This window comes from Narcine bancroftii, chromosome 12, assembly GCF_036971445.1.
Source record: "Narcine bancroftii isolate sNarBan1 chromosome 12, sNarBan1.hap1, whole genome shotgun sequence".
Taxonomy (NCBI): domain Eukaryota; kingdom Metazoa; phylum Chordata; class Chondrichthyes; order Torpediniformes; family Narcinidae; genus Narcine; species Narcine bancroftii.
In genome coordinates this window covers 100,177,097-100,192,013 of record NC_091480.1, presented here as the reverse complement: position 1 = coordinate 100,192,013, position 14,917 = coordinate 100,177,097, and the positions used below count along the sequence as shown (strand labels likewise).

Sequence of the window (14,917 nt, the reverse complement as noted above, 5' to 3'; positions counted from 1 at the left end):
CTATGTATGTGCATGGGTGTGTGTGTATGCGTGTCTGTGTGCTGTTATGTGTGTTTGTATATGTGTGGGTGTGTGTGTGCACACATGTGTGTATATGACTGCGTGTGTGTTTGAATGCGAGTGTAACACCTCACACTTGTCAGAGTTAAATTCCTTGACCCTCCTTCCCAACTGGTTTAGATCGTCATACACTTGGATATCCTTCCTCACTCCAATATTGCGTCATTGCCACCCAGATCATTAATAAAATGACAAACATCAGTGGTCCCAGTACCGACCCCTGCACCACACCACTGGACACAATCAGAAAAACATCCCTCCTCCTTCCACGAAGTCAGTTTCGAATCTAACAGCCTTCCTCCCCTTGGATCCAATGCGGTTTAACCGTCCAGGCCACCCTGCCATGTGGGACTTTGTCAAAGGCCTGGCTAAAGTTCACATGTACAGCATTCACTGACTGCCCTCATCAATGCACTTGGAAACCTCTTTATCTGCCATGTGAATCCACACTGACCACCTCCAATCTGTCCCTGCCTTTCCAACACTGATAGATTCTCTCCCTCAGAATCCCCTCCAGCAACATTCCAACAGCTGACATTAAGTTCACCAGCCTGTAGTTCCCTGGTTTGGCCTTGCTGCCCTTGTTAAATAACGACACAACATTAGCCCCCACCCCCCCCTCAAATCTTCTGGCCCATCCCCTGAGCAGAATAATATACATATCTCAGTGAGGGCCTCTGCAATTTCTTCCCCACAAGGTGAGAGGGCAAACTTCATCACGCCCTGGGGATTTTTGTTTTAAAAATACAGCATGGTAACAAGCCCTTCTGGTCCATGAGCCAAGGAGATGGGTGGAAGAGAGTGGCTGATGACATTTAATCTGGAGAAGGGTGAGGGGATACACTTTTAAAGATCAAACTTGAAGAGAGTACGTGGTTAATGGTGGGATTCTGAGCCAGTTTAGAAGCTGCAGGGTCTGCTGGTCTTCATTAGTCAAGTGATTCAGGTCAAGGGCTGTGAAGTAAAGTTACAGCTCTATAAAACTCTGGTTAGATCGCATCTGGAGCATTTATGTTCAGTTCTGGTCATCGTATTATTTATAGAGGGTGCAGAGATTTACTAGGATGCTGGAGACATCAGAGGTAGGTTTTTCACAGAGAGTTGGGGGTGGATGGCTGGGGTGGTGGTGGAGGCTGGAACAATAAGGACATTCAGAAGACTCTCAAGCCCCTTTTACACAGCCACTTCAAGGTGGGAATATTGTGTCTTTATTGTGGCACACCTGTGTAAAAGGTATGAACACGGAATGGGTGGGGGGGGGGGTCATTGTAGTCGGGATCAGTGGCGGAAGGCCCTTTTACCATGATGTATGTCTAAGTTTAAATGTAAAATTCTCACCTCGCTCTCATCTTCAGGCAGAAGGTACAGAAAACACCTCCGGTTATTTTTCCCGCAGTCTCTTGAGCTTCCCTGAACCGGAACCACCACTTCATGGCCAACCAAGATCTATGCACTCAACTGAGCCAGCACCATTTCTGCATTAACAGCCAACTGCAAATATTTATTTGTTTACTTATTTTTTTCTCTTCCTTTTATATCCATAGAACTCTAGAACACTACAGAAACAGGCCCTTTGGCCCATCTAGTCTTTGCTGGACTATTATTCTGCCTAGTCCCATTGACTTACATCTGGACACATCCCTTCACACCTCTCCCATCCATGTACTTATCCAAGCTTTTCTTAAATGCCAAAATCGAGCCCATATTCACCACTTCAGCTGCCAGAAGATCCATTATTTCTCTCAATGCCATTTCTGTCCTCTGCGCAAGACTTTCACGACATGGCACTCATGTATATGACAACAAACTATTTAATTCCTCCATCCTTTCAGATTTTGTCACCTGCTCAGTTCTTTAGTTGGCTTGGTGTTTGCGAACACCTCTCAAAGATGAAGGCCTGTGATCCTGACATTCTCAAGACACGATCCCACTCCCTGCCTGCTTCTGCAATAAATCAGTGAAACTTAAATTAACCCCAGTTCCTGCAATTGTGGATTCTAGATTGAAGAGGCAAATATATTATTTTTACTGTGCTGGTAATCAAGGTATTTACCAGCACTGCCTTGTATTTTTAAGTTCTGCTGAGATTTTATCACTGAACATTCATTTGATGCCTCAGGATTTATTATTCAATTCTTACGCAGTTTAATGGAGGTCGAGATAAAACATAGAAAACAATTTCCGCTGTTTTGTGACCGCAATCTACCACATCAGTTAACAACAGGGGTCAAACTCGGGGTAATCAGCTTGGCCTGGAACTTCAGCCGCTGAGTTGAAGTGGTGGAGCAGCTATGCCTGCACTGTTGTCAAAGGTTGTCACTGGATCCCAGCCATTAAAGGTGTGACAGCACACTGGGTGCAGAGCAGGGGCAAGCATCAGCCCCACCAGCAACATGGACCATGTGAAGCCTAGAAGGACCAAGTTAGTCCCATTTCCCTCTAAACCTTCCCTATCCTGTCTCGATTTCTTGTCAACATCACAATGATATCCCTGCTCTGGCACTTCCTCTAGCAGCTCATTCCACAGACCCCCCAGTTCCCTTTGAAATATTTCCCCTCTCACCATCAGTCTGTGCCCTCTAGTTTTAGATTCCCTGGCTCTGGGAAAAGGACTATAACTATTTCCCTCATGATGATGTAAACCTCTGAAAGCTCCTTCGCCAGCCTCCTGCACACCAGGGAAAATGGCCCCAGCCTATCCTTGTAACTTAAGCTGGCAAATCCTGGCAAAATTCTTGTGACTCTCTTCTGCACCGTTCCCAGCTGAATGATAGCTCACTACGCACCTGTCTTCACTGATGGGGACAGAGGTGGAGAGAGTTAGTACCTTCAAGTTCCTGGGAGTCCAAGTATTGGAGGACCTCTCCTGCAGACAGCACATTGAGGTAACCATGAAGAAAACACACCAACATCCCTTTCTGAGCAGTCTTGGGAGATCTGGCATGCATTCAAATACTCTGCCAACCCTCAACAGGTGCACCGTGGAACCTGGGTATTTAAGTGCCCAGGAATGCAGAAAGCTGCAGAAAATAACAACCCCAGCGAAGTTCATCACAGGCTCTGACCTCCAGGCCATTAAAAACATTGATGAGAGGCGCTTCCTCAAGAAGTCAGCCAACATAAAGGACCCCCATCAGCCTGGACGCAACCTGCCTGAGATGGTAGGGTGCATGGGGATGGTAGGGTGTAGGGTGTCGCCTGAAGACCAGCGCCCCCAGATTCAAGTGCAATTTCTGTCCAACAGGTTCTTGTGCCTCCCCACATTAACCTGACCCAAACCATAAACTTCCCCAAGGTCACTAAGGCATCTTTTTTCTTGTACTAACTACAACTCTGATTAGTTATCCAGTCATCATTTCATATTTATTTTCTCTTTGTCTGTCTTGGCACATTGTGGTAACTTGATTTACACTTTAATAGTTTTTTTTTAAAATTTTTTATTTTTCACACCATAAATCACATTAACCATGGTACACACTTTTTCCTTTTCACACATATACAGTGCCATTTTCTCCCCCCCCCCCCCCCCACTCCCTCCTCCCAACCCACCCTCCCCACCCCCCCCTCCCGTCCATTTAAGGTATACAATCTAGGATACATTTAACCAGTCAGACAATGTTGTCATTCAACAAAAATACACCAGAAATTCTACTGAGTCCATTCTTTTCATTTCCTTCTCCTTCCATCAACTTAGGTAATGATTGTCCCCGGTAGGTTTTCGCTATTGTGTTTCATGTATGGCTCCCATATTTGTTCAAATATTTCAATATTATTTCTTAAACTATATGTTATTTTTTCTAATGGAATACATTTATTCATTTCTATATACCATTGTTGTATTTTCAAATTATCTTCCGATTTCCAGGTTGACATAATACATTTTTTTGCTACGGCTAGAGCTATCTTAACAAATCTTTTTTGTGCATCCTCCAAATCAATTCCAAATTCTTTGTTTTTTATGTTACTTAGGAGGAAGATCTCTGGATTTTTTGGTATATTGTTTTCTGTAATTTTATTTAATATCTGGTTTAGATCTTCCCAAAATTTTTCTACTTTCTCACATGTCCAGATTGCATGAATTGTTGTTCCCATTTCTTTTTTTACATCGAAAACATCTGTCAGATACTGTTGGGTCCCATTTATTTAACTTTTGAGGTGTAATGTATAGCCTGTGTATCCAGTTATATTGTATCATACGTAACCTCATATTTATTGTATTTCTCATGTTCCAGAACATAACTTCTCCCATGTTTCCTTTTTTATCTTTATATTTAAATCTTGTTCCCATTTTTGTTTAGTTTTACCATTTGTTTCCTCATTCTCCTTTTCTTGCAGTTTAATATACATATTTGTTATAAATCTTTTGATTATCATTGTATCTGTAATCACATATTCAAGTTTACTTCCCTCTGGTAAACTCAAACTGATTCCTAATTTATCCTTCAAGTAGGATCTCAATTGGTAATATGCCAGCGCTGTATCTTGAGTTATATTGTACTTATCTTTCATTTGTTCAAAGGATAAGAATCTATTTCCTGAAAAACAATTTTCTATTCTTTTAATCCCTTTTTTTTCCCATTCTCTAAAGGAAAGGTTATCTATTGTAAAAGGGAGTAACTTGTTTTGCATCAATATTAGTTTTGGTAATTGATAATTTGTTTTATTTCTTTCTACATGAATCTTCTTCCAAATATTGAGGAGATGATGTAATACTGGAGAACTTCTATGTTGTACCAATTTTTCATCCCATTTATATAATATGTGTTCAGGTATCTTTTCCCCTATTTTATCTAATTCTAATCTCGTCCAATCTGGCTTTTCCCTTGTTTGATAAAAATCTGATAGGTATCTTAATTGTGCGGCTCTATAATAATTTTTAAAGTTTGGCAGTTGTAAGCCTCCTTGTTTATTCTTCTTTGGCTTGGCTTCGCGGACGAAGATTTATGGAGGGGGTAAAAAGTCCACGTCAGCTGCAGGCTCGTTTGTGGCTGACAAGTCCGATGCGGGACAGGCAGACACGATTGCAGCGGTTGCAAGGGAAAATTGGTTGGTTGGGGTTGGGTGTTGGGTTTTTACTCCTTTGCCTTTTGTCAGTGAGGTGGGCTCTGCGGTCTTCTTCAAAGGAGGTTGCTGCCCGCCAAACTGTGAGGCGCCAAGATGCACGGTTTGAGGCGTTATCAGCCCACTGGCGGTGGTCAATGTGGCAGGCACCAAGAGATTTCTTTAGGCAGTCCTTGTACCTTTTCTTTGGTGCACCTCTGTCACGGTGGCCAGTGGAGAGCTCGCCATATAACACGATCTAGGGAAGGCAATGGTCATCCATTCTGGAGACGTGACCCATCCAGCGCAGCTGGATCTTCAGCAGCGTGGACTCGATGCTGTCGACCTCTGCCATCTCGAGTACTTCGACGTTAGGGGTGTAAGCGCTCCAATGGATGTTGAGGATGGAGCGGAGACAACGCTGGTGGAAGCGTTCTAGGAGCCGTAGGTGGTGCCGGTAGAGGACCCATGATTCGGAGCCGAACAGGAGTGTGGGTATGACAACGGCTCTGTATACGCTTATCTTTGTGAGGTTTTTCAGTTGGTTGTTTTTCCAGACTCTTTTGTGTAGTCTTCCAAAGGCGCTATTTGCCTTGGCGAGTCTGTTGTCTATCTCATTCTGTTAATTTATCTAGTTACACTTTAATAGTTGATGTCTCTACATACCCCTTGTACAAGGTTCAGAGTTATTCTCAGAGGACACACCTGACATCACACACCACCCTGAGATTCTTTGTCTACTTGTCAGTAACTGTACTCAACAAAAAAAATTGTATACAAGAGAAATATAAACAAACTGCAATACAGAGAGAAAAATATACATATTCAGTAATAAATAATGTGCACAGTAAAGACTTTAATTGCGATCCCACCAATGTTTTGTACAGTCCCAACCCCTGTACTTAGTGCCCTGACATTTCTTCCCCACCCTGTCTACCTACGTCACCACTTTCAGGGAACCATGTAGCTGCATTCCTACGTCTCTGTTCTATAATACTCTCCAGGGTCCTACCGTTCACCTCACACTTGACCAAGTTAAACTCCATCTTCCATTCCTTTCCCCACTTCACTTTCCCAGTTCATCCAGATCCTGTTGTCCACTCCACCACCAATCTTGGTGTCATCCACAAACCATGCCAACTGCATTGTCATCCAAGTCCTTTGGGTGGCACAGTTAGCCCAGCGGTTGGCACAATACTATTCCAGTGCCACGGCCTGGGTTTGAATCCAGCGCAGAGAGGGGGAATATTGTGAACGGTTCAAGAGGACAGTGAGACTCTAGCCAGCTCCAGAACTCACACTGGTTGACCTGGTTATCAAAGCAAAGATTTCAGTTCATAATTAAGCAGCAATGTTTGAGAATATTGAGTTTATTGAATCTTCTTTGGCTTGGCTTCGCGGACGAAGATTTACGGAGGGGGTAAATGTCCACGTCAGCTGCAGGCTCGTTGGCGGCTGACAAGTCCAATGCGGGACAGGCAGACACGGTTGCAGCGGTTGCCTGGTCTTTTGCCCAGACACAAATAGTAACTGAATTCAACATGAAAACCTCACTTTCTTTCAGTGTGAACATCCCATGGTGAGAGATGGGGCCTCTCCATGCTGCTGATCCAGACAGCTCTTGGCCAGATAGGACACAGCCAGTGTTCAGACATCAGCTCATTCATCTCGTTGTACATGATAGGGAGAAAGTGCTGGTGAATTCCTCTCCTGGCTACGTCCAGGTCAGGGATGCCTCCAGATTCACATTCCTATTCTGCTGACATGGTGCGGTGGTTTGCTCATAGTTCTCTCACATCCACGTTGGAGGGTCACAGGTTCAAGCCCTGTTGAACACTGAGTGTACATTCTCCACTCATTAGTAATTAAGCAGGCATTAACTCAATCAACTGCTAACAACTTGTCAATTGCCCGATGGTTGTTCAGGAACGATATAAGCAAACTAGCTGTGTTGATGGAGTTGGTGAGTCTCTGGCAGATTACTCATGTAGGACAGTTGTCATTTGGTCATATTCTCTGCTGACTCTGTTCCACAACTCAGCTCTTCCTCAGGATATGCGATCCAGAGAATCAGGGAAGGTTGACATCCAGAAGAATTTCTTTCACCCTGTTCTGCTTGTCACACGGAGGAAAGTTATTGACGACTCACACGTCCTATCAGTGAAGGATTGAAGGTTGGCACTGAAGGTCAGCTTGTGTTGATCCAGGGATTCCTGGGAGGAATGGAATTTCTCCACCAGTCCAGCTGTTAACCCTCAGCACAACTCTGAGCCTTACTGATCACTCCTGCACTGGTCTGGCACTGTGTTTATGGCAGTCAAGTCAACTCGTTTATTGTACTCCGACTGCACCTGTACAACCCAACAAAACAATGTTCTCTGGTCCTTGGTGCAAAGCATGCAGATACACAATCACAGTTGGAGTAGTCGTTAGCACAACGCCATTACAGCACCAGCGATCCGGACCGAGGTTGGAATCCAGCGCTGTCTGTAAGTTTGTACATTCTCCCCATATCTGCATGGGTTTCCTCCGGGGACTCCGATTTCCTCTCGCAGCTTTCAGATTAATTGGGTGTAATTGGGCATTATGGGCTTGTGGGGTAAAAAGGCCTGTTACCATGCTGTATGTCTAAATTTTAATATAACACACACATACAAACAAACAAACAATACATATGCAGGACAAGTATTCATAGATACAAATACATAAATAAATATTGCTTCATGCATATAAGATTCTTGGATGGTCAGTGTGAGCAGGTCCTTTGGATGTTCAGCATTCTCACTGCCCGTGGGAAGAAGCTGTTCCTCAGCCTGGTGGTGCTGGTTCTGATCCTCCTGAATCTCTTCCCCGACGGGAGCTGCTGTGTGCAGGTGGATGGGGTCCTCGATGATTTTGTGCGCCTTCTTCAGACAATGATCCAGGTAGATGACGTTGATAGTGGGGGTGGGGGAGGGTGACTCCAGTGATCCTCTCTGCCACTCATGGTTCTGTGAATTGACCGATCCATTTCTCTGCCATATTTGCTGTCTCCATTCTGCATAAACAATTCCAGAATGTATGGAATTTTGAAATGATGAAAAGTGGAACACTGCCATGACCTCTATGTTGACATTACACAAAGCTCTGGATTTATAGACTTTCTGTCTCATCAACTTTCCAATATTATACTTCTACTGATACAAATTTCCTTAATTTCTTGCTTGACCTTTGATTCTTTAATATTCATAGCAGCTTTTTATGGCTGGGTTACTCAGTTCCACTTCTACTTCTGCTCAAGGTCACAGCGAACTAGCCGTAAATAAAAACTGGAGGCACTCAACACGTCAGGCAGCATCTGTTGAGCAAGAAGCAAGACCAGGTGAGGAGCCAAGTGTGTCCCAAATTGGAGAGAGGTTGGGGAAGAGTGTGTTCAGTGCTATTGTGGAGTTGTAGCCCTTAGCAGGAACTGCCTACCTGGGTACAAAAGGACAGCTGTGCCCCCCCCTCCCCCGTGCTTCCTATTTATTCCCAGTTCCCAGCACCAACTCAGCCTTTCATGTTCCACAGGATGACACAGACTTTAATTTTAGAGATACAGCACGGTAACAGGTCCTTCCAGCCCATGAGCCCCTGCTATCCAAATACACCCACATGACTAATTAACCTACTACCCTGTATGTCTGGAATATGGGAGGAAACTGGAACATCCGGGGAAAACCCAGGGAGAACATACAAACTCCTTCCAGCCAGTGAGGGATTTGAACCTGGGTCACTGGTGCTGTAACTGCTACACTAACCATGCCACTCTTACCATTAGACAGGACTCAGGTCAGGTCTGGATAATGTTGAGCAATATTGGATGGGATGGGTGCCTCTCACTACCTGACCAAATAGTTCTGGTGCCACAAAGACAACTGTCAACCTTCAAATAAATCCACAATTGGGAGTATTTTGTTCAGTACTGGTCACCTTAACAGGATGTTGATGAAGAGGGTGCGGAGGAGATTTACCAGGACTTTGCCTGGTTTGGACATGTCATATGAAGCAAGCTTGGTCGATCTAGAACTTTTCCCCTTGGATGAGAGGTGAAGCCTAATGGCCAGAATGTGCCTGGGATTGTCTGATCTCCAAAGCTAAGCAGGCTCAGGCCTGGCCAGTACTTGAAGGGGAGACTGCCTGGGAACACCGGTTTCTGTGAGGGACACTGGACAAAGTGGTGGCCCTGTCTGCCTCTTGGAGGACAAAAGTTAAAGAATTTCATGTATGTTACATTCTAAATGTAGTATTACATGGCAATAATGGAACCTTTTACCTTCACTGAATAGAGGTGTATAGGATTATAAGGAGCTGAGACGGGATGGACACCCAGCACCAAAGGATATCTACTTAAGGTGAATGGAGGAAAGGGGAGATGTCAGAGGTAGATTTTTACTGAGAGTGGTGGGTGCTTGGAATGCATTGTTAGAGCTGGAGGTGGAGGCTGGTTCAATAGGGGACATTCAAAACTCAAGCATTTGGATGTAAGAAAAATATGGTTGAGAGGTCGGGAAAAATAGAGGGTTATGGTTGTGAGGTAGGAAAAAATTAGATTGTTGTGGAGTGGGCTGACATAGGTCATCACATCATGGGCTGAAAAGCCTACACTGTGCTATAATGTTCTGTGTTCTATGTAAATCCACTACTGGTTCTTCCGACTGATTACCAAGAGCTCTAACTGTGCTTTAGACGAGAAGATTCCAACAGGCCACCAGCCTCTGTCATTTAATGTTTCGTTATCTTTGTTCTATAAAGGAAACTGAGTTTCTCCAGCATCAAGTTTTTACTTCAACCACGGTGTCTACATCATTTGATATCATCTGTCTTCAGACCTTAACCTCTCTCCTGCAATTTGACGAGGACCTATGTGGTTCACCTGCACCACAGGCGGGTTGGCAATCACAGCTGTAATTTATGCCAACTCAGTTTCAGTTTCCTGATAACAGCCAGTCCTAAGTCTGACCCTCAGCACCAGCTGATCTGAACATATGACATTAAATACATCAGGATGTCAACACCTGCAACCTAATGCAGCCCAGATGAAGATGTTGCTGATGTTGTTCAACAGTGTCTGCTCAGCCTTAATCGAACTGGGCAGACAGGTTGTTCCTCACCCAGTGGTGGGCCGTTCCCCACGGTGACGAAACTTTCTCCTGGTGACGGGACTCTTCAAATTCACTTCCATCTGACTGTACATATATAATTCGATTAAACAGCATTTCTCTGGAACACGATGCACACACATAATAATTACATATATACATCAACATACAACATAAATATATATAAATATTCTGGGGTGATTTACTTGGTTACAGGAGGTTGTTCATCAATCTCACAGACTGCAGGAAGAAGCTTTTTTCCAGCCTGGCCGTCCTGATTTTGATGCTCCTCTACCTCCTTACTGATGGTGGTGGGTCAAAGATACTGAGTGTTGGGTGGAAAGAGTCCTCGATAATTCTTTGAGCCTTATTTAAGGAACACTCTTGGTGAATGTTGTTGAGGGAGGAAAGGGAAACCCGAGTGATCTTCTCATCTGTTTTGATGGTCCTCTATATTGACTTTCAGTCCAATGCTTTGCAGCTACCATTCCGCAGTGATGCAGTCAGATAGGACCCTCGCAATTGTGCTCCTGTGAAATGTTGTCAAGAGGGTGGCCAGTAGCCTTGCTACCCCCTGAGGCAGTGGAGACACTGCTGTGCCTTCCTGACTAATGAGATGGTGCCAAGAGCCAGGATAGGTCATTCGTTTTATGCACACCCAGGAACTTTGTACTCTACAACAGAAGCATTGGTGTGTAATGGAGAAAGGTTGACCTTCGTCTTCCTGAAATCCACAATCAATTCCTTTGTCTTGTCCATGTTGAGACTCAGGTTGTTGTTCTCACACTGTTTCATTAGCTTCTCAACCTCATCTTTGGCGACATCTTTGGGGACTTCAGGAAGGGAAAACCAGAGGTTATCCAGTTATCATTGGGAATTAGTGTTAGTTAGAGAGGCTGAACAAATTTAAATTCTTAGGGTTTACTATCTCAGAGGACTTTTCCTGGACCCAACACACCAATGGCATCGTGAAGAAAATTCGTCAGCTCCTCTACTTCCTCAGGAGTTTGTGGAGGTTTGGCATGAAATCAAAAATCATGGCAAACTTCCAAAGATGTGAAAGTGTGCTGACTGGCTGCATCATGGCATATATGGGGATACCAAAGCCCCTGAGTGTAAAGCTCTGCAAAAGGAAGTGGACATAGCCCAGGACATCACAGGCAAAACCTTCCCCACCATCGAGAACATCTATGGGGAACACTGCCGTCGGAGAGCAGCAGAATCATAAAGGATCTGCATCACCCAGCACCCGCTCTGTTCTTGCTGCTGCCATCAGGAAAGAGGTCTAGGTGCCACAAGACTCGCCCCAGCAGGTTCAGGAACAGCTGCTACCCCTCCACCATCAGACTCCTCAACCACAAACTCAATCAGGGACTCATTTAAGGACTTTCTCTGCTCTCTTTCTATTATTGAATATTTTTGTTCATGTTTCCCTCTTTTGATTACGTATCTTTTCTTGAGTAACAGTTTTTTGCATTACTGATAAGTGGGAATTCTGTCACGCCCACAGGAAAATGAATCTTAGGGTTGTATGTGATGTCATGTATGTTCTCTGATCATAAATCTGACCTTTGATCATCGCACACTTGATAATTCCGTTTGAACAGAATGTGCAGCCTGAATGGTAATGGGCTGAGTATGTAGCCCTGATAGGTGCCAGTGTGATGGGACCGGAGATCTTGCTTTCCACAGACAGACTTTCCACAAATAAGTCCAGAATCCATGTGTAGAGATGAATGTAGAGTCCCAGCCTCTGAGATGTGATTGTGCTGCATGTTGAGCTTAAGGTGGGTCAGGACGGAGTGGAGGGTCAAGGCTACAGCATTATTTGTTGATGGAAGGCAAACTGGAACAGGTCCAATGTTGCTGGAAGGGCAGGGAGTGGGGAACCACCAGCACCAGGTCCCAGGAGGTAGGGATCTAGCTCCAATGTCCTGTGGAAAGTTTTGTGCAGAAAGGGAGGTGGGAGGCTGGCTGTGGAAAATCCCCAGAGCTGCCCAGACAGAGAGGGAGGGGGAGAGTGTGGGGGAGAGGAAGGGAGGAGGATGGGGGGGGGGGAGGGTGATGGGCTGTACCTGTAGATGAGGAGGGAGGGGATGGGGGATGAGGAGAGAAGAGTTGGGGGAGGGAGGGGATGAGGGGCTGTACCTGTCAATGAAGGGGAGAGGGGATGGGATGAGAGGGTGGAGTTTGGGGTGGATGAAGGGGATGTCCCTGTGGGTGAGGGGGAGAGCCTGGTAGGCTCCAGTCCAGTCCAGCCCAACCCAACCCAGTTTGGTCTGGTTCACCGGTGGGCTCTGGGACCCGTAGTTGGGGAGGGGGGGCGGGGTGGAGTTGGGGGGATGGGGGGGTAGAGTTGGGGGGATGGGGGGGTAGAGTTGGGGGGATGGAGTTGGGGGGGGGATGGAGTTGGGGGGGGGATGAGGGGGTGGAGTTGGGGGGGGATGAGGGGGTGGAGTTGGGGGGGGGTGGGGGGGGGATGAGGGGGTGGAGTTGGGGGGGGGGATGAGGGGGTGGAGTTGGGGGGGGGGATGAGGGGGTGGAGTTGGGGGATTGTACCTGTAGATGAGGAAGAGAGTCTGGTCCAGTCCGCTCTGGCCCTGATCCAGTCCGGTCCCCCCGGCCCGCTCCGCTCTGGCCCTGATCCAGTCCGCTCCGCTCTGGCCCTGATCCAGTCCGGCCCCATGCAGCGCCCCCCGCCGCCCCCTGACTCCCTGTGGCGGGCCCTCCCCGCCGAGCTGCTGGGTTCCGCCGTGCTCGTGTTCTGCGGCCTGGCCGCAGCGCTGCCCTGGCCGGAGCGCCCGCCCGCTGCCCTGTCCGTGGCCCTGGCCTTCGGCCTGTCCGTGGCCGCCGCCTCGCTGCTGACCCGGCCGCTGGGAGCCGGCCACCTGAACCCCGCCGTGAGCCTGGCGTTGCTGCTCGGCCTCCGCACCCGGCCGCTGCGGGCCCTTCTCTCCGCCCTGATGCAGGGCGCGGGTGCGGTGGCGGCGAGCGCGCTCCTGTACGTGCTCACGCCCGCGAGGGCGCGCGGCCAGCTGGGGCTCAACAAGGTAGGGTGGCGGGGGTTCGGGGTAGAGGGAAGGGGATGGGGTAGGGTGTGGGGGGTGTGGGTGGTGGGGGAGAGGGAAAAGAATGGTAGTGGGAAGGGGGATGGGTGGTAGGGTACGGAGGTGGTAGGGTACGGAGGAGGTAGGGTGCAGGCGTGGTAGGGTGTGGGGGTAGAGGCAAGGGGATATGGTAGTGGGAAGGGGGATGGGTGGTAGGGTATGGAGGTGGTAGGGTACGGAGGTGGTAGGGTACGGAGGAGGTAGGGTACGGAGGAGGTAGGGTACGGAGGAGGTAGGGTACGGAGGAGGTAGGGTACGGAGGAGGTAGGGTACGGAGGAGGTAGGGTGCAGGCGTGGTAGGGTGTGGGGGTAGAGGCAAGGGGATATGGTAGTGGGAAGGGGGATGGGTGGTAGGGTATGGAGGTGGTAGGGTACGGAGGTGGTAGGGTACGGAGGAGGTAGGGTACGGAGGAGGTAGGGTACGGAGGAGGTAGGGTACGGAGGAGGTAGGGTACGGAGGAGGTAGGGTACGGAGGAGGTAGGGTGCAGGCGTGGTAGGGTGTGGGGGTAGAGGCAAGGGGATATGGTAGTGGGAAGGGGGATGGGTGGTGGGAAGGGCGTATGGGTGGTAGAGTGCGGGGGTGGAGGGAAGGGGGTATGGTTGGTAGGGTACGGAGGTGGTAGAGTGCAGGGTGTGGTAGGGTGTGGGGGGATGGGTGGTAGGGGGTGGTGGGGAAGGGTGGTGGGGTAGAGGGAAAGGGATGTGATCGTGGGACGGGGGATGGGTGGTGGGAATGGGAGGAGTGGGTGGGGAGGTGAAGAAAGGGTGAGACAGGAATGGTGTTGGTGAAGGATGCGTTGAGGGAAGTTGGATGGGGAACTAGAAGAGAAATACTTTGTGAAAACGCCTCAATATTAAGTGTATTTTTCCAAAGGGCTTGATGAAGGATCTAAGCCAGGATGGTTAGTAAGGTGTTAGCGATGGAGTGGTTGGGTGAGCTTCATACCGGAGGAAGGTTGTGAGTGACGTTCTGGGTCAGTACCGGAGAGCACTGCCGCGCTGTAAATTAAAAGATTATGCGGTTGAACTTGGGCATGATTGCCTAGGGCAGCATTTTGACACTTGTCAGTGTAGCATTTGGAAGTTCGGTAAAGCAGAAGGAGGAGAGAAGGGCGAAGGGAAGACGGGCAGATGAAAACAGACAAGTGTGAGGTGATGCATTCGGACAGAAAGAACGCAAGGCACTAATGGTTGAACAGACCAGTCCTTGGTGAACTGTGAATAAATTCTGAATGTGGCAGGGCTTGTTCGCTATGGTTATTGGAGCAGATGGAGACCCATAATTCGGGCAGGGAAAATATCACAGTTGTACTCAGACAGGACAGAGCAGAGGGATCGTCTTCTGAGGCTATATGGGTGGAGCTGAGGAATGGTAAAGAGATGAACACACTTATGGGGTTGTATTATAGACCCCTAAATAGTCATCAAGAATTGGAGGAGCAAATTTGAGGAGAGAGAGAGAGCAGACAGCTGCAGGAAACATACGGTTGTGATCGTCTGAGATTTTAACTTTCCCTCATATTGACTGGGACCCCTTTACTGTAAGAGGGCTGGATGGCTTGGGGTTTGTCAAATGTGTTCAGGAAAAT

The 14,917-nt window shown here is 47.5% G+C and overlaps 2 protein-coding genes across 5 annotated transcripts in view; both read left to right on the top strand.

The window, feature by feature from the left end:
* ddx42 (DEAD (Asp-Glu-Ala-Asp) box helicase 42) overlaps nucleotides 1-8,550 on the top strand; it is a 124,797-nt gene extending 116,247 nt beyond the window's left edge. The window contains exon 20 of the mRNA XM_069905234.1: nucleotides 8,381-8,550. Within this exon, the coding sequence (XP_069761335.1) occupies nucleotides 8,381-8,535 (155 nt within the window). The 3' untranslated portion in view covers nucleotides 8,536-8,550. The remainder of the gene's footprint in view (nucleotides 1-8,380) is intronic.
* Nucleotides 8,551-12,762: 4,212 nt separating this feature from the next.
* The window catches only part of LOC138746794 (aquaporin-5-like), a 33,014-nt gene continuing 30,859 nt past the window's right edge, over nucleotides 12,763-14,917 (top strand). For all 4 annotated transcript variants that reach the window (XM_069905254.1, XM_069905251.1, XM_069905253.1 and 1 more), the window contains exon 1: nucleotides 12,763-13,270. In XM_069905254.1, coding sequence (XP_069761355.1) covers nucleotides 12,905-13,270 — 366 coding nt within the window. In that variant the 5' untranslated portion in view covers nucleotides 12,763-12,904. The remainder of the gene's footprint in view (nucleotides 13,271-14,917) is intronic.